This window comes from Pholcus phalangioides, unplaced genomic scaffold (assembly GCF_987345545.1).
Source record: "Pholcus phalangioides strain wild (caught in Gottingen) unplaced genomic scaffold, Ppha-v1.0 ptg000001l_1, whole genome shotgun sequence".
Taxonomy (NCBI): Eukaryota; Metazoa; Arthropoda; class Arachnida; order Araneae; family Pholcidae; genus Pholcus; species Pholcus phalangioides.
The window spans coordinates 22,752,744-22,778,439 of record NW_028301594.1 but is presented as its reverse complement, the minus strand read 5'-3'; the positions used below and the strand labels follow the sequence as shown (position 1 = coordinate 22,778,439).

General features: G+C 34.6%; 1 protein-coding gene across 1 annotated transcript; it reads left to right on the top strand.

Annotated features, from left to right (window-relative positions):
• Positions 1 to 5,470: 5,470 nt before the first annotated feature.
• Positions 5,471 to 25,061, top strand: Nhe1 (Na[+]/H[+] hydrogen exchanger 1). Its single transcript, XM_089232195.1, has 18 exons — positions 5,471 to 5,631; positions 7,177 to 7,260; positions 8,637 to 8,758; positions 9,319 to 9,473; positions 11,252 to 11,332; positions 12,781 to 12,839; positions 13,820 to 13,903; positions 14,397 to 14,498; positions 16,655 to 16,833; positions 16,965 to 17,103; positions 17,754 to 17,859; positions 18,525 to 18,641; positions 18,792 to 18,874; positions 19,179 to 19,290; positions 19,905 to 20,047; positions 22,475 to 22,555; positions 22,833 to 22,976; positions 24,169 to 25,061. Exons 1-18 carry the CDS (start codon positions 5,617 to 5,619, stop codon positions 24,274 to 24,276), a joined length of 1,914 nt encoding a protein of 637 aa, XP_089088321.1. The 5' UTR covers positions 5,471 to 5,616; the 3' UTR covers positions 24,277 to 25,061.
• The last annotated feature ends 635 nt before the right edge of the window (positions 25,062 to 25,696 follow it).

Genomic DNA, 25,696 nt, shown 5'->3' with positions numbered 1-25,696 from the left:
GACTAGGGCAAAGGTGCAAAAATAGACCTTCCAAGCGGCTTTGGACTAGGGTTTCTCTGCGGGGTCCGGTAACAAACGTTCACCCCTAACGAGAGGCAGTCCGAGCCACGCCTCGTTTTGGGTGGGGGAAGAAAAGACGACCCGATTAGAGTCGCTAGCTGAACCCAGTTTTTTTACCTTCAGAAAATAACTTTGGGGTGTCTTTATGTTATTTTAAAGTATACATGTGCTAAACTCATAGCCCAAATGTGGCCTGCCTCAAGTGGCCCTGGTACACTCAGATAACTTAAGTTCCTCGCGGCATATTCTTACCTTATATACATGGCCCGCGGCATATTTAGAGATGACACAAGTGGTTTGCGATGCATTCTTATTTCAATTAAGTGACCCGAGGCAAGTTTTCAGATTAGTTTGTTAAATCAGATAAGTTGCTCACGGCACATTCCCAGATTACTTGAGTGACCCTCGGCGCATTTCCAGACCACCCAAGCGACCCATGGCATATTTACAGATCACATAACCTGCGATGCTGTTGTACACTGAAGAGCCAAAAAAACTGGTAACCTGCCTAATATCGTGTAGGGCCACCGCGAGCCCGCAGAAGTGCCGCAACACGACGTGGCAGGGACTCGACCAATGTCTGAAGTAGTGCTGGAGGTAATTGACACCATGAATCCTGCAGGGCTGTCCATAAATCCGTAGGAGTAAGACGGGGTGGAGATCTCTTCTGAACAGCACGTTGCAAGGCATTCCAGATATGTTCAATAATGTTCATGTCTGGGGATTTAGGTGGCCAGCGGAAGTGTCTAAAGTCAGAAGAGTGTTCCTGGAGCCACTTTGTAGCAATTCTGGACGTGTGGGGTGTCGCATTGTCCTGCTTGAATTGTCCAAGTCCGTCGGAATGCACAATGGACATGAATGGGTGCAGGTGATCAGACAGGATGCTTACGTACCTGTCACCTGTCAGAGTCGTATCTAGACGTATCAGGGGTCCCACATCACGCCAACTGCACACGCCCCATACCATCACAGAGCCTCCACCAGCTTGAACAAGTCCCCTGTTGACATGTAGGGTCCATGGATTCATGAGGTTGTCTCCATACCCGTACACGTCCATCAGCTCGAAGCAATTGCGACCGAGACTCGTCAAACCAGGCAACGTGTTTCCAGTCCTCAACAGTCCAATGTCGGTGTTGTCGGGCCCAGGCGAGGCGTAAAGCTTTCTGTCGTGCAGTCATCAAGGGTACACGAGTGGGCCTTCGGCTCCGAAAGCCCATATCGATGATGTTTCGTTGAATGGTTCGCACGCTGACACTTGTTGATGGCTCAGCATTGAAATCTGCAGCAATTTGCGGAAGGGTTGCACGTCTGTCACGTTTAATGATTCTCGTCAGTCGTCCCGTTCTTGCATGATCTTTTTCCGGCCGCAGCGATGTCGTAGATTTAATTTTTTACCGGATTCCCGATATTCACGGTACACTCGTGAAATGGTCGTACGTGAAAATCCAAATTTTATCGCTACCTCGGAGATGCTATGTCCCATCTCTCGTGCGCCGACTATAACACCACGTTCAAACTCACTTAAATCTCGATAACCTGCCATTGTAGCAGCAGTAACCGATCTAACTACTATGCCAGACACTTGTTGTGTTATATAGGCGTTGCCGACCGCAGCGCCGTACTCTGATTGGTTCCATATCTCTTTATTTGCATACGCATGCCTGTACCATTTTTTTTGGCTCTTCAGTTTAGATCACTTAAGTGATCAGATCACTGAAGTAATCTGGAAATGTGTAGCACTTTTCAATGATTTGATGATCGTTCGTGGGTCCACATCAGATAACTCCGAGGGATATGGGTTGGGCATGTGTGTTTTAAGCCATACGTAAATAGGTTCGTTCTTATGCTATTGACGACTGCCGTTGTCTTTGAAAAAAAAACACATTCATGAACATTTCTAATCGTTGTATCCTTCGGATGTAATGTAACTCCAGGTGTTACATCAAGGGTGTTCAACATTCATTAGAGTGTGGGCCATTTCATTGATTTTGAAATGTGTCACGGGCCACTTGATTGAGTGATCTGGAACAGTACCGCGGGTCACTTAAGCTGACTTGTAAATGTGTCTGGATCAATTGAGTACTCTGGAACTGTGCCGCGGTGGTCTGTAAATTTTCCGCTGGTCATCTAAATGATCTGGTAATATGCTGCGGTGGTCTGTAAATTTTCCGCTGGTCATCTAAATGATCTGGTAATGTGCCGCAGGACACTTACAGAGTGCGGAACTGTGACGCGGGTTACTTGGGTGATCTTTTAATGTTTCATGGGTGGATTGAGTGCTCTGGAACTGTGCTGATCTGTAAATATGCTGCGACATAATAACTGATCTGGGAATGTGCCGCGGGTCAATTGAATGACGTGTAAATGTGCCATGGGTCACTTAAATGAATGTAAATGTGCGACAGGCCAGTTGAGTGGTCTGGAACTCTGCTGTGGGCCACTTAAGTGTTCATGAACAGTGCCACAGGCCACTCAAGTGATTTAGGAATGTGCCACAAGTCACTTAATGGGTGGAACGGCAACGTGAGTAACTTGAGTAATCTGGAACTGTGCATCATTTAAGTGATCTGGGAATGTGACACGAGCCACTTGAAAGACCTGAAACTGCATCGCGGGCAATGTTATCCAAAAAATAATAATTTTGAAGAGTAATTTCACTCCTCTCTCTCCCTTCAAAATTTTAAGGGGTAATTTTGCAAAAAGGAGGGGTATTTTTTATGAAAAACAAAGAAATAACTCTATTTAAAAACAAAAATAACCTAAAAGTCGAAGCAGTATTTTCACTCCTCAACAAAATTTGAAGAGGCGAAAATTAATTTTGCTGCGTGCAATACACCCGATTTTTTTTGGGTTTGAAATTGAGAAAAAAATTTGAAAGATGTATCTCTCCCTATATAATACTATCTGTGTATAAGGAGCCCCTTCCATATTGTGGGACAAAATTTTTTTTCAAAAAGGGTTCCTTATACACGTTAAAATACGGTTAATAAAAATAAGTGTTATAATATTAAAATACGTTTAAATGATTATATCAGCATTGTAATGTTAGCTTTCTTCACATTTTTAAGTATAATCAACAACATCATTGATCGAATAGATCATCCTAGACTGAAATTTGAGCAAAACTTCTGGTAAATTTTAGTACTTCATTGTTGATTTATCATATATCACATTATATTACACATTAATCATAGGGGGATTAAACATAATCACAGGTAAATGTGAAAAGTAAAATTTGTTAAACTATCAAAAATGGTAGGTAAATAAGCACAATAGCCGGTGATTATGCATAATAACCGGATTCATCAAATTTCTGTAACATATACAGCGGTTCTGTTTCAATTGGGAAAAATTATTTTAGTGTGATTGAGGGTTTCTTTTTTTTTTTTAGATGAAAAGTGGTGGCATCTATTGTGCAAATTGGGAAAATTTGACACGTCATCAAGGGTGCACAGCCAACACCTTCTAGAGCAAGGTGCTTTAGAAGGTATTGGCACAGCAGACATCTCCCTTTCTCAGTTTTCGAATCTATAGTAACCCTCCCTGGAGTCTTGCTTAGGGTTACCAACCGTCCTCCTTTTTTATGTCATTTCGGAAAATTCGCCTTTTTTGTCCTCCTTTTCAGGTTTTCGAAATTATTTTTCTGGAGAAAATGTTTTTCCACTTCGAAGCATATATTTCTTCATTGAGTGAGTGTTCTTATGTCCCCCCGCATTCACCAGTAACTGTCGAAATTTTGCTTTTTTTAGCAGTTCTGTTTTGGAGTTGTGAAAAATCATTATTTTAACCGCTTTTATTAATTGAAATAGTGAAATGTTCACTATAGACCATCTATTGTGAACATTGGAATAAGTGTGTGATATAACAACAATAATATTCTACAACAATAATTTTTCCCATCTCTAAAACAGAACCGCTAAAAAAAATCAGAAACAGAAAAAATTCTAGGGTTGACGCGGCTATTGGTGAATGCGTGTGGGCAAAAAACACTCGTATCAATGAAAAAAATATGTTTCAAAGAGGGAAAACAAAATTTCTCCAGAAAGAAAGACAAAATATTCCGGAAACCTGAAAAGGAGAGGATAAAAGGGCCAAATTTTCTGAAACGTAGGAGCATAGGCGGAGATTGACTTGGAAGTCTGGGGGGGGGGGGGACCACGATGATGATGTAAATTCATATATACATTCATACATTAGATCAGTCGACTCTACCTTTGACGCTGGGCGGGGGGGGGCAATGCCCCCGCACGCCCCCCCCCGTATCTCCGCCAATGCGTAGGAGGTGCCGAACTCGTGATGCGAGGATCCGGGTTCGAACCCCACAGTGGTGGTCGGCTGAAGTTGGTTTTCTGTGGTTCCCAACTTCAAGGCGCAAATGCGAGCCGATCTCCCCGTTAAAAAGTCTCGCCACAGAGAGCAACAGTCCTACAACGGTAAATCATTCAACCATAACACTTCACTCATAGTTAGTAAAACTGGGGGCAGATGACAGCACTACACATAACAAGCATTACACAGAAACAAACTTTACGTCAGGTTGCACTACACGTACACGCACATTCCCGCATGTACCGATTCGTTGGGGGGTGCCGCGGGGGGGGGGGGGGGTGCATGTGTGGTGTAGCAGTATAGTAGGTAGGGACTCGGGGATCCATAATGTTCTTAAGTCAGCCACCTCGTTGGGCAATTTGCCTGTTGTGGCGTTGTATTTGTATTTGTATTTGAGGATGCTTGAAATGACATAAAAAAGGAGGACACGCTGGTTACCGGGGCCGTCATTTCAACGTTCTCCGGGGGGGGGGGGGCAAAGAGCATGTACACAATGTACGCATATATATATATATATACCAGTAGTAGTGAGTAGTGTTATTTTTTAGCAGTTTTAGTGTATTTTCAAAAGCTCCCCCTGGCCCCTCCCCCCACCCAAATGACGGGCAGGGCCGTCTTAAGAGCATAATGGGCCCCCGGGCCAAGTGATTTCACTGAGGTCATACCTGTTAAATTATCGAAAAATTCAACTACTTCTCATTTTTCTGAGGCCCCTCATCTGTTGAGGCCCCCGGGCCGTGCACGGGGGGCCCATTCGTGATGACGGGGCCCACTGGTTAACCTACACTTGTTTCATTTTATGCTGGTGCTGCCATCTTTTTTCCATTTCTTGATGAGAAAATAGCGAATGTCTGAATTCCGGCTGGCAAGTCCTTACGAAAAGTAATCACTGATGCTTTCGAAAAATAAGTACGTAAATAAATATTGTGTACTCTCTCAAAACAAATCTTCCATTCGTTTTGAATTCTAGTCCCAAACACAATTTCACGTTTAAGAAACAAACAGCAAATTTCCAGGAATTTCCAGATTTTTCGTTGCAGATCGTGGGCAACTCCGTTACTCCAATTACTTGAACCGATTCACAGCGCACTTTATGCGTTTGTTTTGCATGGAAATTTGTTGACATGCCTTATTTCAAGTAGGCACATTTGTCTTTCTTCTTCCTTTTTCAGATAAGAAAAGACTTCAAAGAAATTCGATGTTTTGCATTTGAACTGGTCGTAGGACATGAAGATTTTAATTGTAAGTAAATGTTTTTTCTTCTTTGTGAAATTGGGTCGCCCAGCCCCCAATATTGGTGAGTCACTTGAATACAGTACATGAAAATTCAGTGAGGAATGACTCCCATATGTTGGGGGTTTCCCCTTTTAACTTAGGGGCGAGAATTTATATGGAAGCCATTCCGTTATGTGAATAAGTAACTTTGTAATTAAAATAATTTTAATGACTAGATATTGACAGTTTCTTTAAATAAGTTTTTTTCTGAATAGGATATTTCATAATCTTACTAATGCAATGCTTTGCTTACGAGTTTCGTAATGTTCTTAACCTACTACTAAATCACACATGCACCTCGTCCATATTCCTCCGCGGAACTTCTAACGAATTGGTACATGTTGGAATGTGTGTGCATGTGTTCTGAACCCAACGTGAAGTTAGTTTCTGTGTAATGCTTGTTATCTGTAGTGCTATCATCTGCCACCAGTTCTTCCCACTATGACTTAAGTGTAATGACGAAATAATTTTGTAGTTGTAGGCCTGTTGCTCTCAGTGGCGAGACTTTGTAACAGGGAGATCGGCTCGCATTCCCGCCTGGAAGGTTGGGAACCACAGAAAACCAACTTCAGCCCACCACCGCTGTGGTGATGGTGGGGTTCGATTTCGGATCCTTGAGATGTGAGTTCGTCACTATAACCACAGTGACGGGGGGGGGGGGGGGGGCGGCTCAACCTATGGGTCACGACCTAAACTTGATTTGCAGGGTTTCTGAGAGGGGTCATACAAATCCGCTTACATGTCGGATTCTTGAACTATAGGTAATAACCCAAACTTGATTTGCAGGCAGCAACGGGGTGGGGGGAAGGTGCAAATTTCACCTTATAACTCACGAGTGAAGATATGGGGAGGGGGGGGGGGCGACATCACTGGTGAGCCGACGGATCTAATGCATATATATGAAGTGGTACCATCACCATGTTCCCCCCAACCTTTCAAGTCTATCTCTATCTATGTTTTAACCTCTCACTCAACAAAAGAAGGGGGTACCATAATTCGAGCTTGCTCCAGTTGACCAAGCATCCAGTTGCAGCCGTGTTCGTAGGGGCTTCCGAGTCGTACCATTCCATTTATAGCTAGGGATTCTTGATCTGTGGGTAATGACCCAAACTTGATTTATAGGGGCTTACAAGATGTGGGTCCTACAAATCCATTTACATCCAGGTAGTCTTGAGCTATGGATCTTGCCCCCAATCTTGATTTACAGGGTCTTCTGAGATAGGTAGTAAAAATCCATTTGAAGCTTATACCAATTTTTCCGACGTTGTCTAGCTTTTGGACGGGTCAATTGATTTCCACTCTGGATCCACACTTGCATGACGATGCGTGTTCCACACTGTGTGGAAATGATCACAAGACCCTTCCGAGGGATGAATATATATTTTTTTGAATTTGTTATTTTATTCAAAATATTCAGAGAAATATCTAGCATAAAAAAATTTTTTCTTTTGAATTTGTTTGGTTTTTTATTATTTTTACGTTTAAAGTCTGTTTCATGCTTTTCTTCCACAGGGCATCGTTTGTCTAATAGTTCTGTTGCGTAGTACATCTTCTCATTCAACACCAAATGAGCTGCAGCCTGATGTCAAATCAGGGGTGAGTAATCAAACATTTCTATGAAATCAGACATGAGCATTGAGCACTCTGACTACTTCAGGGAGCAACGTGTTGAAGATTCCTAGTATAGAGTAATAGTATATCATAGTAAACACACAACTCACTAATATTTGTCATTGCATTTGCTATGCATCTCTGTGCTGGTGGAGGGATTGTTGTGGAGGATTGTTAACCTGTGTTCAGTGCAGCGACAGATGTGCTTGAAAACCTTGTGCTTGTTTATGAGCACATATGCCAATAACTACCTTACCTCATTGCACTACCTATATTAACATTGGTAAATGGAAATTTGATCATTTGATGTAATAATCTCAGATAAATGCCATCCTGAAAACCTTTACAGCCACCCTTCTTTCCTCCTCATGGCTTTTACAATCACATATTCTACAATGAATATTAGTGGGTTTGGTGTTTATTACTTATCATCCTATCTCTCATATTTAGGCACTGAATTCAAGGTCACTTGAAAATCATTTGAAAAGTTACTATACGTGTTAGGTAAGCAACATACTATTGGGAAATAAAGCAAAATGGGGATCCCTGATGACTGCTACTTAACCATAAATGCATCTCACACACATTCCTCTACGGAATTTCTAACAAACCAGTACCAGCTGGAATGTTTGCTCCTAGTGTAAGTGTAGCCCCTAAAATATTTATGTCATCAGAATCATGTTTTTTTTTCGTATTCTTACTGGTGGGTCTTCCCTCTGTCTTCTATATTTTTAAGTAAAGATGGCAAATGCTTGAATTTTCATGTTCCGTAAGTATCATGTTGAAGGTCTGCTTGCTCTCTTCGGACAGACTTTTTCAAATGGGAGATCGACTCTTAATCTACAATAACTGACATTTGCCTCAGAAAGGGCACTATAAGACGCTGATTAGCATTAGCTTATAGTAGAATTAAGCACAGACCTTGGCATAAGGTCACCTTTGAAGATGAAACACACGCCTCTTCCCATTTCAGTGAGATACTGAGGCATGGTAATGGTGTGTGTGTATAAGGTATAAGCGGGGTGTAAGGTCACCGCTGCAGACTTAATCAAAATGTCATAATCAGGGCGACTTAATACAGAGCAAGCCAAAGTTGCTAATTAGGCTTGCAAGGACGTTTAAGGCAGGCTGACATTAAATGTGAGAGGAATAATACCAAGGTCTGACTGTATGAGTCTTATTGGTGTGATTAAGTAATGTAAAAATTCTTTTGAGTATATCAATGAAAGTTTGTTTATTTTTCATAAATTCAAGTGTTTCATTTTTATAATGTTCCTCTTTTATCCATTGTTTATCATAATTTTACATCATGGGCAGGTGAGAAGAGAAAACTATTTCTAACAAGTAATTTTTATTTTTAGACTAATTCATGTTCAAGTTCGGAATGCACTGTCCTCAAAAGAGAAACGAGAGCAGCAGCTTCGCTATCAACAAGTTCAGTAGCTTCCTCAACAACACCAGGGTCACAAAATGTGACAAGCAGGTACTTGAGATCACATATGTTAAAACCATGATTTATATTTTTTCTCGATTTAACAAATATTTTCAAGTCCCTTTATCAAGGCTTGACAAATTCCAGGCGATAGATTGCCATGGTGACTCTAAAATTCGAATTATTGCCTAAAAATTTCTGTATGTGAATGCTAAATTGCTGTCTATGACACAAAATTTTCTGATTTCATGATAGTGTGTATTCTACCATAGGAAAAGGATATAAAGTTCCGGAAAAGTTGAAAAAATTATTTCAGGACATTTTTCTTGCAATTAAAATCATTCTGGTTTCTAAGATATTTGCCCTGCACTTAAATTTTTTTTTTGATGTGTTGAAGTGCCCTTCATTTATTGTATTCACGCATGATCTTTACCCTTATGTAACAATTAAAACCTGGTTTTGTCTTAACTATTTCTTATTAATTAAATTGTGGTTTGACTAATATTTATTGTAGAAGTGGTTGGAAATGATAAAAGTATTTCCAAATAGTTTAACCTTTTTTTTTCTCTCGGGAGAAACTATTAACATCTTTCTCCTGTCATCATTATCAGCGTTATTGGTAGCAATGAGACGGATGCAACAAATGAGACCCTTGTTTCTTCGTCTACCACGGCAGCTCCAACGGATGCCATTTTACCTCATAAAGGTGCAGCTGAAGAAGAGCATCATTCCAGCATGGCCATCTTTTTTGTTCTTACTGTAATAGGTAAGTTGATTGCTTTCACTGCGTACCTCATGCAAATTAAAAAATTACAGAAACTTATTACGGAATTATTTATTTAAATTTTATCTTTCAATTTTTTGAAAACATCCAAATTAGCAGAACTAAGTATATGAAATATGGTTAAACCTTGATAACTCTCGACACCCCAAAAGTATCTATGAGCATGTTGACTTAAACGGGTGTCGAGTTTGCAAGGTTTCATTTGATCTCACCCTCCCAATTTTTAAACAGAATTTATGTCATGTACATGTACTTATATGTGGGGTTGCACAATTGAATTCCATTACAAACAAATTATTATTATTCCATTATTGACAAAAAAGTCTGAAATTTTCTGTGGAATATTGAAAAAACGTTAAAAAAATGGTTTAAAAACTAATCAAAATGGATAATTAATAAAAGAAATAATTCCAGAATAAATGAAGTCCTCAATTATTTTTATTCTTGTTTAACTTGGAGCCCCTTACCCCTTCTATTAAGATGTCACTAAATTACATGAGTTGGTGGCAAGTTCCAATTGGGCCTGCCGTCTCTGAAAGTTGCCCTGCCATATAGTCATACCTAGGTTAATAAAGATAATTCGTTCGGGAATCACATTTGTAAGCTTAAACATGATTTTCCCATAGATTTCTATGGGAAATAGTTTAATTCGTTTCAGGTACGGTCCAAAACGTGAAGATAAATTTCATAAAACACTAAAAAGAAACTTTTAGAAACACTGGGGTAAAAAAGAAAACTGACCAAAGGCTGAAATGAACAGCTTCTAAATTGAATTGAGGACACTTTACAGGCAGGTGAAGATTCTGAAGATCTTTTTATTTTACACCATGTTCACAACTCAGTTGGGTTCATAAGTGTATTCTTATGTGATGTGGCCGACTCATTTCTGTGTTGCATAAACACGTGCGGATAGGAAAGATAATTTCCTAGAATGTCCAGACTGTTCGGTATGATGGTTTTGTACAAGAAGAATATGCGCAATAAAAACATTCATCTGAGCTCTTTTTTAATCCTTTAAGCGGTTGTGTTAAGATATCTTGCCCGTTATTTTAACATTGACAAGCCCAGATCTTTTTTGAAAGTTGATTTCTGAATGGAAAACTTTCTCCTAGTTTGCATCTGCTGAAAATCGGAAGAAAGCCTACTTCGTTAAAAAAGATATGACATTTTGAAGAAGGTTTAGTGATGTCTGATGTGCTACTTGAAGGGTTAAATGAATTTTTCTCTCAGCTTAATCATTTTACATGAAATGGCTCTAAATTTTTTTGGAAGAGAAATAGAGGTATATATGCTATGAAGAGTGATTCTGAAGCAGACATAATTATTGGGCTTGAAACAGTAATTCTGATGATTATTGTGAGAAAATTCAGCTCACAATGCTGCTGTGCTATGTGAATGAGTGCGTCTATGTTAACTAAAATATTAGTTTGCTGAATCCATATTCATTGTTAATCCTACCCGACGGTGAAATATCGTGGAAAAAAAAAATTGTTGTTAGCCAAGAAATTTGTAAGCTGACATATCACTGCATTTGTTTTTTTTTGGTACAAATTTGTTTCTGTTGATGTGAGAACAGCAATATTCTTACTGTTGCTATTTGTAAACCTCATACTTTGATATTTAGAATGTTAAATTATGTATCATTCAATGTTTCATCTTGTACAGCATATATGTTTAGCATATAACAATAATTTTTCACCTTTTTAAACATGCTTTTAGTATTTTATTTTCTTGAATGTATATCACTTAATTTTCTACAGCACTCTGCATTCTACTCATCCACTTCATGATTCAGTTTAAAGTGCAGTATCTACCTGAAAGTGTAGCAGTTGTGTTCCTCGGTAAGAGCAGTCAGCATTTTCTACCTTTGTGCTAAAGTTGTGCTTATTAACATGCTTAAATCAAATAGCAGTTCTTAAACGTGTGCATAAATGATGTGCCAAATCATTTCCCCACCATTTTAAACAAAGCAAAATATTTTTTCTTTGTCAATCCGAAGTGCGGAGAGGGGGAATTGTTTTATGGAAAAGGATGTGCAATAGCCAAACATCGATAAGAGTCTATTTGTTTCTTTTAAAATCTTTTGCAGCTAGTAATTTCTAGTCTGAGATTGATTGTCTTTATAACATTTTTTTTTTTTCAAATATGGTTTTGGAAGTTTTTTCATCTCTTATAGCTTTATAAAGGTGTGATTTGTTTTTTATTTGAGCAACATTTCAAAAGTAAATGATTTGAATGTAAAAAAAAGAATGCAAATTTGAATAAGTCACAGACTTATGGTAACTTTAACTGGTTCTTTAAGCATGCAAATGCATTATTTTCAACATTGTGTTGAAACAGCATTGTTCATTTTTGTGTGATGACAAAGAATAATGATAAATGAAAAAATGAATATTCCTACCAGGGCTGGATAAATCTATTCCCTAACGCGCACGAGACATGTGAAAATTTTGACTGGCATAATGCCAGACATGAGCATATATGTATTTTAAAAATCAACATTTTCTTTCAAACCATTATTTAAAAATTTTTGTGTTTCTCTCAAAATTTTTCTTTTTAAAATTTCAATTATTTTAGATTTTTTTGTTAAAAAAATTATATTTAATTAGGGTTATATAATTAATAGTTAAAGTTATATTTAAAAAATATACATATATTTTTTTAAATTTTTGAAATAAATCCAGTGATAACATATATTGATTCTGGCATCAATTATTTAGTGTCCAGCCCTGATTCATACCATCTGAGAAGTCCTCTTAGTGATTAGACTGCTTAACGCCAAAAGATAAAATTATAAACTATGTTTGTGAAACTAGTAACAGATCTTTGTTTCTGTCATTTGTTCTTTTTTTACAACTGATTTGCCCTTATTTTGAAATGCTAAAAAAAAAAAAAAACAATTTTCCATTGTATTATTTCTAAAAAAAAAAAAAATTAAATTCAGTTTGTGAGAAATTTTATTTTACTATTGAGTATTATTCAATATAAATTACCAAAAAATAGAAAAATTGTCACTTTTTTCAAAAAAAAAATAAAATATTAGAGTAATTTTTATTATTATGAAATTATCAGTAATTTTTGATCCAGCGTTTCTCAACCTGTGGACCCGTGTCCTCACAGGCACCATGTGCTCTCTAGGTTTTTCCTTTGTTCCCAGGAATGACTAAAAAGTTGCTATGTAGCAATGATAACAACTACATTATCTATGATGGGATTTGACTATTTATTTTCAAACAACGTAATTGATGTTTATTTTTGTAAGTGAAAGCATGCAATTAATTTTTTGCAGGGGCATTGATTGGATTAATTCTCAGTTTGATTTCGAACCGAAATTTAGGAAATTGGCAGGTGAGGAATTTTCACTTTTTGTTGATTGCAAAAGTACTTATTTTATTTTATTAATCTGAAATGCTTTATCAAGTTTTTAATATTCCAAATACCTTTTTTTTCGTTTTCTTTTTTTTTACTTTTTAATCTATATTTTTAAAATATATTCCATTTCCATCTAATGTGAGCCTCTGTACCTAAAAAAAATTCATTTATTTCAAGTTTATTTTTATTTTTTGCTAGACTTTAAGATAGGTTGTACTGTACGTCATACAGTACGATCCAGATTATCCGAGCTGTTTTGGACTGGACATTCCTCAGATAATCTGAACATTACAGAACTTTTTTGTCAATAAATGAAATGAATAAAGCCATAAATGATGGAAATTACATTTACGCAAAAGTTATTTTTAATTATTTTATTGTGCAATAAAATGTGACATGTAGTGATAACAGGGGAGCTGATTCTGGGTTTGAAAAGCTACATCAAATCAACTGAATTTTTTGTATGCTGTGTATGCAGGGTGATTACTTAATTCTCCTTGTCACATTTTACTGGTGAACTGTTGATCCTAGAGGCATACTTCCAATTAGAAGAATTATTTTAATAATGTGTAGAATTCAGATATGTCATTCATGTTTTATGATACAAGGGTTGTATAGTTATGAAAATAAAAAAATTACTTTTCTTATACAGACACCCTATCCTCGAAAACCCAATTAGAAGGTTGTTGCCCTGTCTATCTGAGGCCGAGGGGGGGGGGGAAGGGGAATTCCTTGTTTCTAAATGCACTATTTGCTAAGATAGTTGAATTCCAAAATTGGAGGAAAGTTGGGAAAGAACCTCAAAAATTAATGGACAACATTTTTTTCCCTGATTTATGCTGTTCGCCAGTAAAATATGGGAAGGGGAATTAAGTAATCATCCTGCATATCTGTATGAATATTATTTTTATTTTTTTTTGAATTGTAATATATTTTTATTTTTCATGAATTCACAGAAAGAAGAAGCCTTTAATCCAACAACATTCTTTTTGGTGCTGTTACCTCCTATAATGTATGAATCTGGGTACAACTTGCATAAGGTACTATTATTTTATGTTGTTTAGCCTTATATTTGTGTTTATATAAAACAGCATATATATCTGAAGCTAGTTGTAATTTTTGTATATGGCAATGTTTGAACAAATGTGTGAATTTACTATTTCTAAAATAAGTCTATTTAAATTTTGGAAATGGTTTTAGAATCTTGAGTCAAGTGTGAAAACTGCCATGTGTTTTAGAAATTGATGCATAAAGATATTCCAACTAGTTTCATACTCCATTGCAGTGTTTTTAACATTAAAAGTCAAATTATTCTCTGATATGAGGTGTCTTTTAAGTGTTATATATATTTTTTTTCTTTCTAAGAAAATGATAGTGGGGGCTTGTCAGAGATCAGGGTTTGATGCCAAGTTGAACCCAAGGTGTAACAAATAACACACCCCATTAATGGACACCTCCCGTTAACAGATACAATTCATGCTGTTTAATTATTTTTAAATCACAATTTAATTTTTCATTCTTGTTTTTTTTTAGGGTAACTTTTTCCAAAATATTGGCTCCATTCTGGTCTTTGCTATCTTTGGAACTGCTATTTCGGCATTCATAATAGGTGGTGGAGTTTACTTGCTGGGTATGGTAAGGATGTTTTAAATTTTTGGTTTTTTTTGTAAATGCATCATTACATTATGATGCCAATAGTATTTTCAGTGATATGAGACCATTTTGGTGTTTGTCAGTGTTTAAAATTGAAATTTAGAGCATTAGCCTTATCTAGTGTTTTCACTATACAAATTTTGAACTTCTCAATTGCAGATGAATCAAAATGAAAACAAAGATAGCTTTGAAAGCAAATTTACAAGTACCAAAGCAGAATGTGTTTTGATCTTAATGAGTGCAATTGTCAAAGGTAAAAATAATATAAAAACAAGTAATAATTGAGCCCTTAACACTGAACAGGAATTGCACTCACACTGACCCCAAATATTCTTTTCCATTTTGCCAAGCATAAAATGACCATACACTTTAACGCTTGGGTTAAAATTGAATCTTTCTGCACTAATGGTGGTCTGAGCAATGAAGACTTTAGGTCATCTCAAAAGGGATCCGTGGTCTGCATTTCAGTGCTTTGTTTCACATTATTTTTGTCTTTTGACCCATTTTTTTGGCACCCATTAAGTAACTGGAATGTGTTGAATTGTGGAAAATTAGCTGCAAAACATTGGAATTAAATTTTTTACTTTGCTGATCTTTAAGTCAAACTGATTCGTGTTTTAAAACATAAATAATTTGTGAAAATTTTACAATAATTCTCTACAATTTTTTTTTACTTTGTGTTATTCCTCAACTTGTTTTTTGGTTGAATGTTTGCTGCATATGAAATAAATGTACGATTCTATATCTCTGTAGAAATTCTCTATGAATTATGGGTGAGCAGAACCAAGAAGCTTTTCTCAAAGTGTGTCTACCAGGCCACAAAGGTTTCCAAAGAGCTATTTTGAGAAACTTATGTCCTGTTTCAAAAATATGTCTCTTAAGTCTTGGAAAAGTTCCACAGAACTTCTCTTATCTATGGTACTTGTAATGGTGGATTTAGATTGGCTGAGAATATATATATATGAAGACAACCTGCTGCAATTCAGAATCTGCAAAAAACTATGTTCCAGTCTAATTAGCTCTCGTGTGTAGAAAATCACTGTGGTATATCAAAACTGGTCAAATATATTTATATTTTCATAGGGATAAGTCACTTTATTTATGACTTATCAGATTAACTGTATGATCCATTTTCCTGTGTTTCTGATAAGAGTGAGTGTCCTCACCTTCAAAGCAGAACATACCAAAAACTGCTATGTACATTGCAGAACCATCTTGAAAGGAATCTTAAAAAAAGGAGAAAAAGAACTCTCTTCTTTGTAGAAAATACTGATAAGAATTTTCATTGCAGAGCATTTTTGGTCAACTGACGGCTCATTGCTGAAAGAGGCAAAACATTTTTCTTTTGGGGTCCTGACTTTCCTCGAAAAATGCCCTATTTTTTTCCCCTTAGAGCATGCTTGAATTTGTAATTGTTACTGAAATGGTGAATAAAATATTATTAATAACTTGTAAATTATATCATGGTGATTATGACTATAAATATTCATCATGAATGTTTGTCATGTTTAAAGTTTTTTTTTTTGGTTTAATATATTTTATTTCACTACGATTAGCAGTAGCCCCAAAGCAGAATGTTTTGCACTGTTCTGCAATGAGCCCTAGACTCACTAGAAATGTGCTGCGGTAAACATTCCCTCACTCCACTCATAGTTTGCAAAAATAGATAACAGATGGCAGAACTACAAGTACTACACAAAAACAAACTTCACATTAGGTTCGAAACATGTACCAATTTGTAAGAGGTTCCACAGAGAAACATAGACGAGGTGCATGTGTGATGTAGCAGTGTTAAATATCTCCATAATGCAGTTTCTGCACTTTTCTTAAAATTTTTTCCGGGGATTATTCTGCAGTGTACATCACAGTTGTTGGCATATTCTTTGGGTAGCAGTAACCTTTTATTTTCTGCTATTGGCAATTTTTTAGTGATTTAACCAACAATTTGCAATGTTCCATACTTGGGATCCCCATCTCCAATGGTTTTTTTTGATGAAATTTGGTCTGAAGCATCCTGTTATATTTAATTAAATACTATGAATGTCTTGAAACGTTTATATAATTATTGTTTTAATGAGTTCATATTTTTATCATTGAATGCTTTTATGAATCAGCTCTAGTAATATTTTCTTTTTCAGGCCGACGTAGCATACAAATTGAATTTCACTGAGAGTTTTGCTTTTGGTTCTCTTGTATCAGCAGTTGATCCAGTTGCAACTATCGCTATCTTTCATGCTCTGGATGTAGAGCCTGTGCTGAACATGTTGGTGTTTGGCGAAAGCATTTTAAATGATGCTGTTTCTATTGTCTTGGTCACGTAAGAACTTTCCCTTACTTCGTCGCCTTTTGTTATTTTTTATTGTTATTGTTCATTACTTCATTGTTATTTTTATGGCATAAGTGGAAGCGGTTTTCAGTCAAACATTTTTCCCTTTTCTTTGTATTTAGTACCATAATACAAGCGTCTTCACCAGACATGGCCCATAATACTGCTGGGGAAGCCATGTTGCATGGCATTGGTCAGTTTTTCTTGATGTTTTTCGCATCTGCTGCAATTGGTGTTGCTTTTGGCCTCATAGCTGCATTGATATCCTTTGAAATTTTGATTTTTTCTTAATACTCTGATGTATCTTTTATATATTAATTGATGCTACAATGTCTGTCTTAGAACAGGGCTTGACAAATCGAAAAAATATTTAAGAACACGGCCAAATTTTTCTGTAGCCGAGAAAAATTTCTTGCTCAAGAAACGCGGTCCTAAATAATGTTTTTTCCTACTTTTCTGTGACTCGACTCTTTTCCATGTTGGAAGGCACCCTGTCATGAAATTTAAAAAAATTCTGTGTTGTCTGTAGACACTAATTTAGCTATTGCAAATAAAGCAGGGCTTGACAAATCAAATAAAAATTTAGGTGCTAACCTAATTTATTTTTTCCAAGAAAAACCGGTCCTAAATTTTTTTTTCAAATTTTCCTTCTTCATGATACTTTTATGGTGAAAGACACATTATTATGCGATCAGAAATTTTTGTGTTATCCTTACACTCTGATTTAGCAATCACATGTAGAAAATTTTAGACACCAATACTGATTTTCAAGTTGCCATGGTGACTTTGCACCTGGGATTTATCAAGCCCTGTCTTAGAGAAATTAATTACAAGCTCAAAGGCCTTTTTATATTCATTTTTTATATAAATAAAAATAATTTAATATATATTTATATGCCTTAATGCTACACCTCTTAAAGTATGTTGATCTCAGGAAAAATCCTTCCTTGGAATTCGCTATACTTCTTGTATTCTCCTATGCACCATATGGCTTAGCAGAAGGTTTACATTTGTCTGGTAAGTGAAAGATTTATAATGAGGACTTGACTGAAAAAAATGAGATTTTAAAATTGATTATAAAAATCATTCTATGACTAAAAAAAAATCTAGTAATGTCTCAGGGACACACACATTACTATACAATAGCTATTGCTATGTATTGCTAGTTTATCAAGTCAAAATTGGTTTAAAAGTTTCATATTGTAAAACACTCCTGAACCAAGTTACTTGTAATTCAATGTTTTACTATGCAATTTTATTGCTATTTCATCCAGTACATCATTAAGATTCCCAGAAAAATTAGGCGCAGCAATGTTTATTTTGTTAAGTTTTTTAACCCTTTAAGTGACACAGCAGAAATCAATAAACCTCTTCGAAATATCATATCTTTTTTAATCATAGGCGGAGATTGACTTGGAAGTCTGGGGGGGGGGCACGATGATGATGATGCCAATTCATATATACATTAGATCAGTCGACTCCACCTTTGACTCTGGAGGGGGGGGGGCCACGCCCCCCGTATCTCCGCCCATGTTTTTAATGAATTGGGCTTTCTTCCGATTTTCACCAAGCTTTTTATGTTTATTTGAATGCAGTTCTTGAAGTCAAATTGCTCATTTTGTAGTGTTGATTTTCTGTGCTATCGATCGCATCATAAAAAATGTGTTATATGTTAATTTCAGGTATAATGTCTATACTGTTCAATGGCATAGTGATGTCACACTACACTCATTTCAATTTATCGCCAGTCACACAAATTACTATGCAGCAAACTCTGAGAACATTGGCTTTCTTTGCGGGTTTGTTACACATTTATATAATACGTTTTAAGTTTTCAAAAAAGTGTAATTATGTTCTGATTTAAATATAAAAAGAGTATTTAAAAATTTGTAAAACATTCATTTTTAACTGTATTTCTGCTTCCACAAAAATGTTCTTTTCTTTTTCAGAAACTTGTGTGTTTGCTTATCTTGGGTTAGCCATATTCAGTTTTAAAATGATTATAAAACTACCACTTGTGATTTGGAGCATAGTAAGTGTTCACTCACTTATATCTTTGTTTTGTCTCAATGAAATATTATTTTGATTGATAATTTGATATACTTCCTATATCAATTGGAATATTTTTTTTTATTTTCCTTATTTATCAATTGATACTGGAGGTGAATATTAATTATTAATTAATATTAAATATTAGCCTTGAAATTTAATGTAAAAATTTTTTAAAGGAAAAAAAACCAAACAAAGAATTTTTCTTTGTTCTGGGTAATATAGTATAAAAATTGTATGATTTCCATTGTAAATTTTTTTTTCAAATATAATTTTTCTTTTTGCAGGTTCTGTGCCTGATAGGACGAGGGTTGAATATATATCCTTTAAGTTATGTAGTTAATTATTTCCGAGAGCATAAAATAACAAGGAAGATGATGTTCATCATGTGGTTTAGTGGTATGTTATAATTATTTTTGACATTTAGTTTCAATGGTTGATTTTTTTCTCTTGCATAAGCATATAATTAACTGTTGCTATATATGTGCCATTTTTCATGTTCATGTTGTTTTAAAAACTAGAAAGCAGTGAATTCTCAATATATTTCAAAGTTGTTCGAGATCAATAAAAAAAATCTATTTCGAATTATTCACTTTTAATATGTTATTTGCTTCATTAAGGGATAGGGCCAGTCATCAAATATGCTGTGACACTTAATTTACATGATTTTGTTGCTGCATATTTCTGACTTTGAGTTTAGACTAACCAAAACAGTCTTTATTAATCATAACATTGCCTTCTGAGGTTTGCATAGTGGGGACACCAGACAGCATGCTGAGACTTTTTTTATTGGCTGCACACTGTGTACTTATAATTTTATTAACTTTTTAATCACAGTTTTGTTTTTGTCTAACAGTTGTTGTTTATGCTAGTGTTTGATTACTACTTGCCTGATATGCTGTTATATACTTATAGACTATACGTTGATGTGTTAATTTTGCACATCTTATGAAATTCTTCATACAAGCAAAAGTATTCTAAAACTTGTCATTTTTTTTCTCTTTCTATCGCAGGTCTGAGAGGAGCCATAGCATATGCACTGGCTTTACATCTTGAGTTTGAAGAGGAGAAAAGGCATGTTATTGTCACCACAACTCTTATAATTGTGCTTTTCACTACACTTGTGCTTGGAGGTTCCAGTATGCCTCTTATGAAGGTCAGCTTATATTACTCATCTCAGGTGTCTTGGGAACAGATATTCTTTTAATTCTCATTCCCCGCTATTTTTCTTTTGATTTTAAAATGAAAAAAAAAGTTTATATTTTCACTGTTAACTGAATGTAAATATTGATCAGTAGATCATATGGTGTTACAAACCAATTAAAAAAAGTATAATTTAATGACTGACAAGAGAAAAACAAAAAGCCTAGAGAAGCAATTGGGTATGAAATTTGTTCAAAATGGAATTGCTGATTCATGGTCACAAATCACGACCTCCTCTCAGCTAAATGATTAGATTCCAGCCATGGGTTTTACAAGCTGAGGTTAAAATTATGTGAGAGACATGGAAGCAAAAGCAGTTTGTAACCAGTTCAAAGTGTAAGTTCCGATCTAATCATTCCTACTGGTCATTCAATGACCATAGTGCAACAAGAAGCAGTCAAATCAGTGACAAATAACACAAACTTGTATGATATAAATTAAATATTTTTCCCACATGTATTTTTATTTAATATGAATTTGTAAACCATGAACTTCCCACTAGACAGAATCTTAATTCATCTCTTCACAATTTTAAAATGCTTCTCTCTTGAAGCAATCCCAGGGTATGAGACTTATTAGTGACTGGTACCACCTTTGACTTTCTTCAAGTCAATGTCTTGCAATTAGACAATTCTTTACAACTTTGTTTGTTGGTTTTCTCCCCCAATATTTTGACGTGTTATCAAATTACATTCTGTAGCTTCCTTATATTGGCACTTGTTTTTACTATATCTGACTGGGTCTTTTTACTACTAATGTACCCTGTATGGATTGCTCTTCAAGTTGTAGGAGGCTAGGATTTCTTTAGACCCTGTATATGTACAATCCAATTAGATCATCCATTGCTTTATAAATGCGAAAGTTTATAAGCATATATTTCTCAAGTTATGAAAATAGTGTGATATATATTTTATTGTACATGCCCAAAAAAAAAAAAAAAAAACTGATCAAATGGCCTTCGGTTGTGAAGGCCGATAATAAGGAAAGAACGTTGTACTGTTCACATACTGACACTTGCTGATGCCCCAACATTGAAATCTGTAGCAATTTGAGACAGTGTTGCACATATATCTCATGAAACAATTCTTATATGCCATTAATGGTCCAGTCTATTCTGTGTCTTTTTCTGTCTGCACCTTTGTCGGATATTAGATGTGTTTCCTGATTTCTTATATTCACGATTTACTCTTGTAATGGTTATGCAAGAAAATCCTAATTTCATCTCTACCTCAGAAATGCTGTGACTCATCTCACAAGCGCAGGCTACTAAGCCATGTTAAAAGTCACTTATATTGTGATAACCTGCCATTGTAGCAGCAGGAACTGGCCTAACAGCTCCCCCACCTATGTGTTGTATTATACAGGCACTGCTGACCGTATCAAGTTACATTGATTGTTTCCATTTTTCCTTATTTGCATATGCTTGTCTGTTCCAGGTTTTCTGGCTTCTCAGGGTATATCTTATTTTGATCATGATTTTTCTTCCGTATAATGAAAGTGTGTTATAAGCATTATGCTAATGAGCATATATAATAGTAAATGCTAATGAGCATATATAATAGTAAATGCTAATGAGCATATATAATAGTAAATGCTAATGAGCATATATAATAGTAAATGCTAATGAGCATATATAATAGTAAATGCTAATGAGCATATATAATAGTAAATGCTAATGAGCATATATAATAGTAAATGCTAATAAGCTAATAATACTAATAATAATAAATGCTAATAAGCATTAAAATATAAAACCAATTATACACCATGAACATCATTTAGATACATATTCTATTTCAAATCTATTTTTATATTAAAATCACTGTTCTTTCAGTTCATATGAAATTTAGTATGTTGCAAAATATCTGTGATCTTTTTTGTTTGACTTGGTCTTAATAGGATTTGACTATAATAATGAGTAGTTACTACAGGAAACATGAATTTTGCTGCAAGTTGTTGAACTTGAGAGCTTTATGTTTTATAGTCATTTTTTTCCTTTTTTAATCACTAAACACAGATTTCATTATTTATATTAGCTTAAACTAAACAGTCTTCGTACTGTAGTTAAGTGGTACTAAAAAAAAGAGCAAGCATCAGCTGTTTTCGCTTCAGAATATGGAAGTCAGATGGCAGCACCACCTGAAAATGAGACATACGTAACTCTGAAAACATTAGGGCCCCACATACACTCAGAACACAGCTTATGCCACGTACCAGCATACCCATTCGTTAGAAATTCCACAGAAGAATACCCATTCGTTAGAAATTCCACAGAAGAATGCTTAAAATGTGTGTGTGTGTAAGGTTGAGTAGAACTAGATGTTTTTATGAACTTTTATCATATTCACATTATATTTCTTTTCTTACGCTATGATAAAAGTATTTGAAAGCTGGAAAAACTGCAAGAAAGAAGAAAGGAAAACGTGATAAAGTGATGTTCCTGAGTAAAACCAAAGAAATGGTGAGACCTCTTTCTAATGATTTTTCCCCCTTATTTGATGAGTAAATTAATGAATTATAACATTAAACATATTTTTATTCAAAAAGTAAAATGATTGTTAAGATGCCTTTAATCATTATTGATCTGGTAAATCAAGGTTGTACTGCATTTCATTATTATCGGCTTTGATTCGTCAGTGAAATGTTTGATCATTATGTATATGCACAATATTTTAATAAATGTTTAATTTACTTTTCTATTTGTTTGGGTTAATTTAATATTACCATTTTTTTTCTAGGGAAAAACAATTGATGCAGAGCATCTATCTGAACTTACAGAAGAAGAATATGAAGTGAGCTTCAGCAAATCAAATCTTAAAGGCTTCATCAAGTTGGATGTGAAATATCTAACACCTTTTTTTACCAGAAGATTCACACACCAGGTTTGTTATTTGCAGGCTTCTTAAAGTTCATTTGAAGTTTTTTGTGGTGAAACATCTCCTGGAAATTTCATTTCAATTAATAGGTGTAATGATTAAGATTTTGTTATTTGATTACTAAATGGAAATCAGAATGGCTAAGTTTTTTTTTCAATTTAAGTGATTTTATTCATTCCTGACATGTTTTTAAATCATCAATTGAAACAAAATTATTATTTAATCATTTGAATTTCAAAATAATAAATATTTTTCATTTTTTCTATTAATGTATTTGACTGCCTTTCTTGTCATTTTGCCATAAAATGGTAGTGGAGTGAACTATAATAGTTTTTTGATAGAAAGTGTCAAAATGGTGAAAACCATAATCAATTTTGGACTACCGGTGTCATTTTGTATGAAGTTATTTTTATGTCAAATTTTAAGTAAACTTCATGTAACATTTCAAACAGGATTGTAAAAAATTCTATGAATGAAAATTTTTTTTAAACAATTATCTATAGTGATGATGCAGGTTTAATTCCAAAATTTAAAATATTGCATTGTATGCTCATGGGTTACACCAAAAGTCTGTTGATGCACAAGTGAATTTTTTGGAATTTCATCCTATATATCTTGTATAAAACACTGTAGTTAGACAAATATATGCGATAGACCTTGGATTTTGGTACAAAACATTTTTTAAAATCATGTTTCAAATTCAAGTATAATCTCAAAAATAGCATTCTTGATAACACGTGCTTAAACACTTTTTATTCACTGATTACTTTTATGTAAAAATGCAAAACTAAAGTAAATTTAACTTCAGTTTTAAGTGTTATGTAAACAAAACAAGGCTGTTTTTGGAATCACAAGAAATGGGACGTTCATAAAAATTAAAAAGTTTTTTTACAAAATAGCATTTTAAACATAGTCGGATACCTTTAATAAGAATTCTTTAAATTCTCTGTGTTGAAAAAATGTTTTTTTGCTGAGAAATTAAATTCTCAGCAGTTCCTGATTTTTTAAATTAATTTTTCATTTTAATCATGGATTCACAAGTGTATTGAAATTCCATATTTTTCCAAAATATTTTTTTATCTATAAGAAATTTTTATTCATTAATTTATATTTTCTTCATTCTCACTCATGAGATGTCATGAGCCTATTTTACCAAAAAAATTTGCATCAACATTCCTCTGCTTATGAATTTTTGCAGGAAGTGAAAGACTGTAAGAGTCAGATGACTGATTTGACGAATCAATGGTATCAGGCTATACATGGCCCATCAGAATCTGATGAAGCTTCTGAAGAAACAGAAATTTGACTGAATGGGGTTCAAAATTGACATCATTTCTAATATTTTGTGTAAGAGTTTTTCCACCCACTATCAGTGTCAATGTTAAAAGTCCCTATTACCAATATGCTCTGCATTTGACAGGTTTTATTTTTAAATTTTAATTTTAAACGTTGAATCACTTTTATTTTATCCCATATTGTCAAAAACCCAGTAAAAACACCTTTTTTACCTTGTATTGTCTTTGGCCGCCATTGATAATAAGTGCTGTTTTGATGATAGGCATAGATTGTATTTGTGGCAAAAACAAGGTTTATATAAGAGCCTTGTACGAGTACATCTGTCAATATTTCATGTTTATTTTATAGATTAGGAGGAAACTTTTTTGAAAACTTTTAAAGTTTTTCTTATTTGAGCCTTTGGCTATATGATATTTTTGGAGCTGTTGAGATTCAGCTTCAAACTCTAGATTCCATTCTAATTTACCCGTGAATATATTACGTGACTGTGATAAAAAAAAAAATATGTATATATATTAATAAAAAGGCTGATGAACTATATAAATACTATTCATCTGTACAATTTTTTAATTTTATATTCTATCATTTGACAGTGATTTAATTTCCTAGTTTTGATTGGGTTAGTTCAATCTTTTGATCAGGGCTTGACAAGTTCCAGGCCACAGGTCACCATGGTGACTAAGAAATTGGCATCGGCACCTAAAATATTCTATATATGAACTGTAGAGCCTGAGGCCAACACAAAATTTTTGGAAATTATGGCAGCATGTCTGCCAACACAGGAAAAGTTCGTCCTAAAAAAAAAACCAAATGAAACATTCTTTTTTACCTTTTTTCTTTGAAAGGGTATATTTGGCTTGCACCTAAATTGTTTTTCAGTTTTTTAAGCCTTGTTTTTGATGAATTATTTAGTGTTCTATTTATTTTTAGTTCTTTAATATAATTGTTTGCTTTACGTACAAAATTGAAGTTGAAACTAATGAGATCTGCTGTGAGATCTTTTATTTACTCTTACAATTCTATTTTGGTTGCAAGTTTCTTGCAAGTTTTAATGAGGAAATTAATTTGTTGCTTCAGTTAATCACATACCTGCAATTAGTATTTATATTATGTTTTCCGCAGAATCATTGTTTTCTTATTTCAACTCAAAAGTCAAGCTCGGAATTCTGAGATTAGAACATTGTTCATTATCTTGAGTAGCCAAATCACGTTGAGTGCTTATAAAATGTGCTGTATTGTGATGTGGATTGTGATAAATTTCTTATTGAACTATTTGTTTAATTTAATTTTTATTGATATTTGTTTTTTATGCAAGAAATTATATGCTTACGAATTCCACTAAACATTAAGCCTGTTTTTTAATACCTATTTTCTTCATATTTTTATCATGAACGAACTGTAACTTGTTAGTTATTGGGCAAATTACAAAG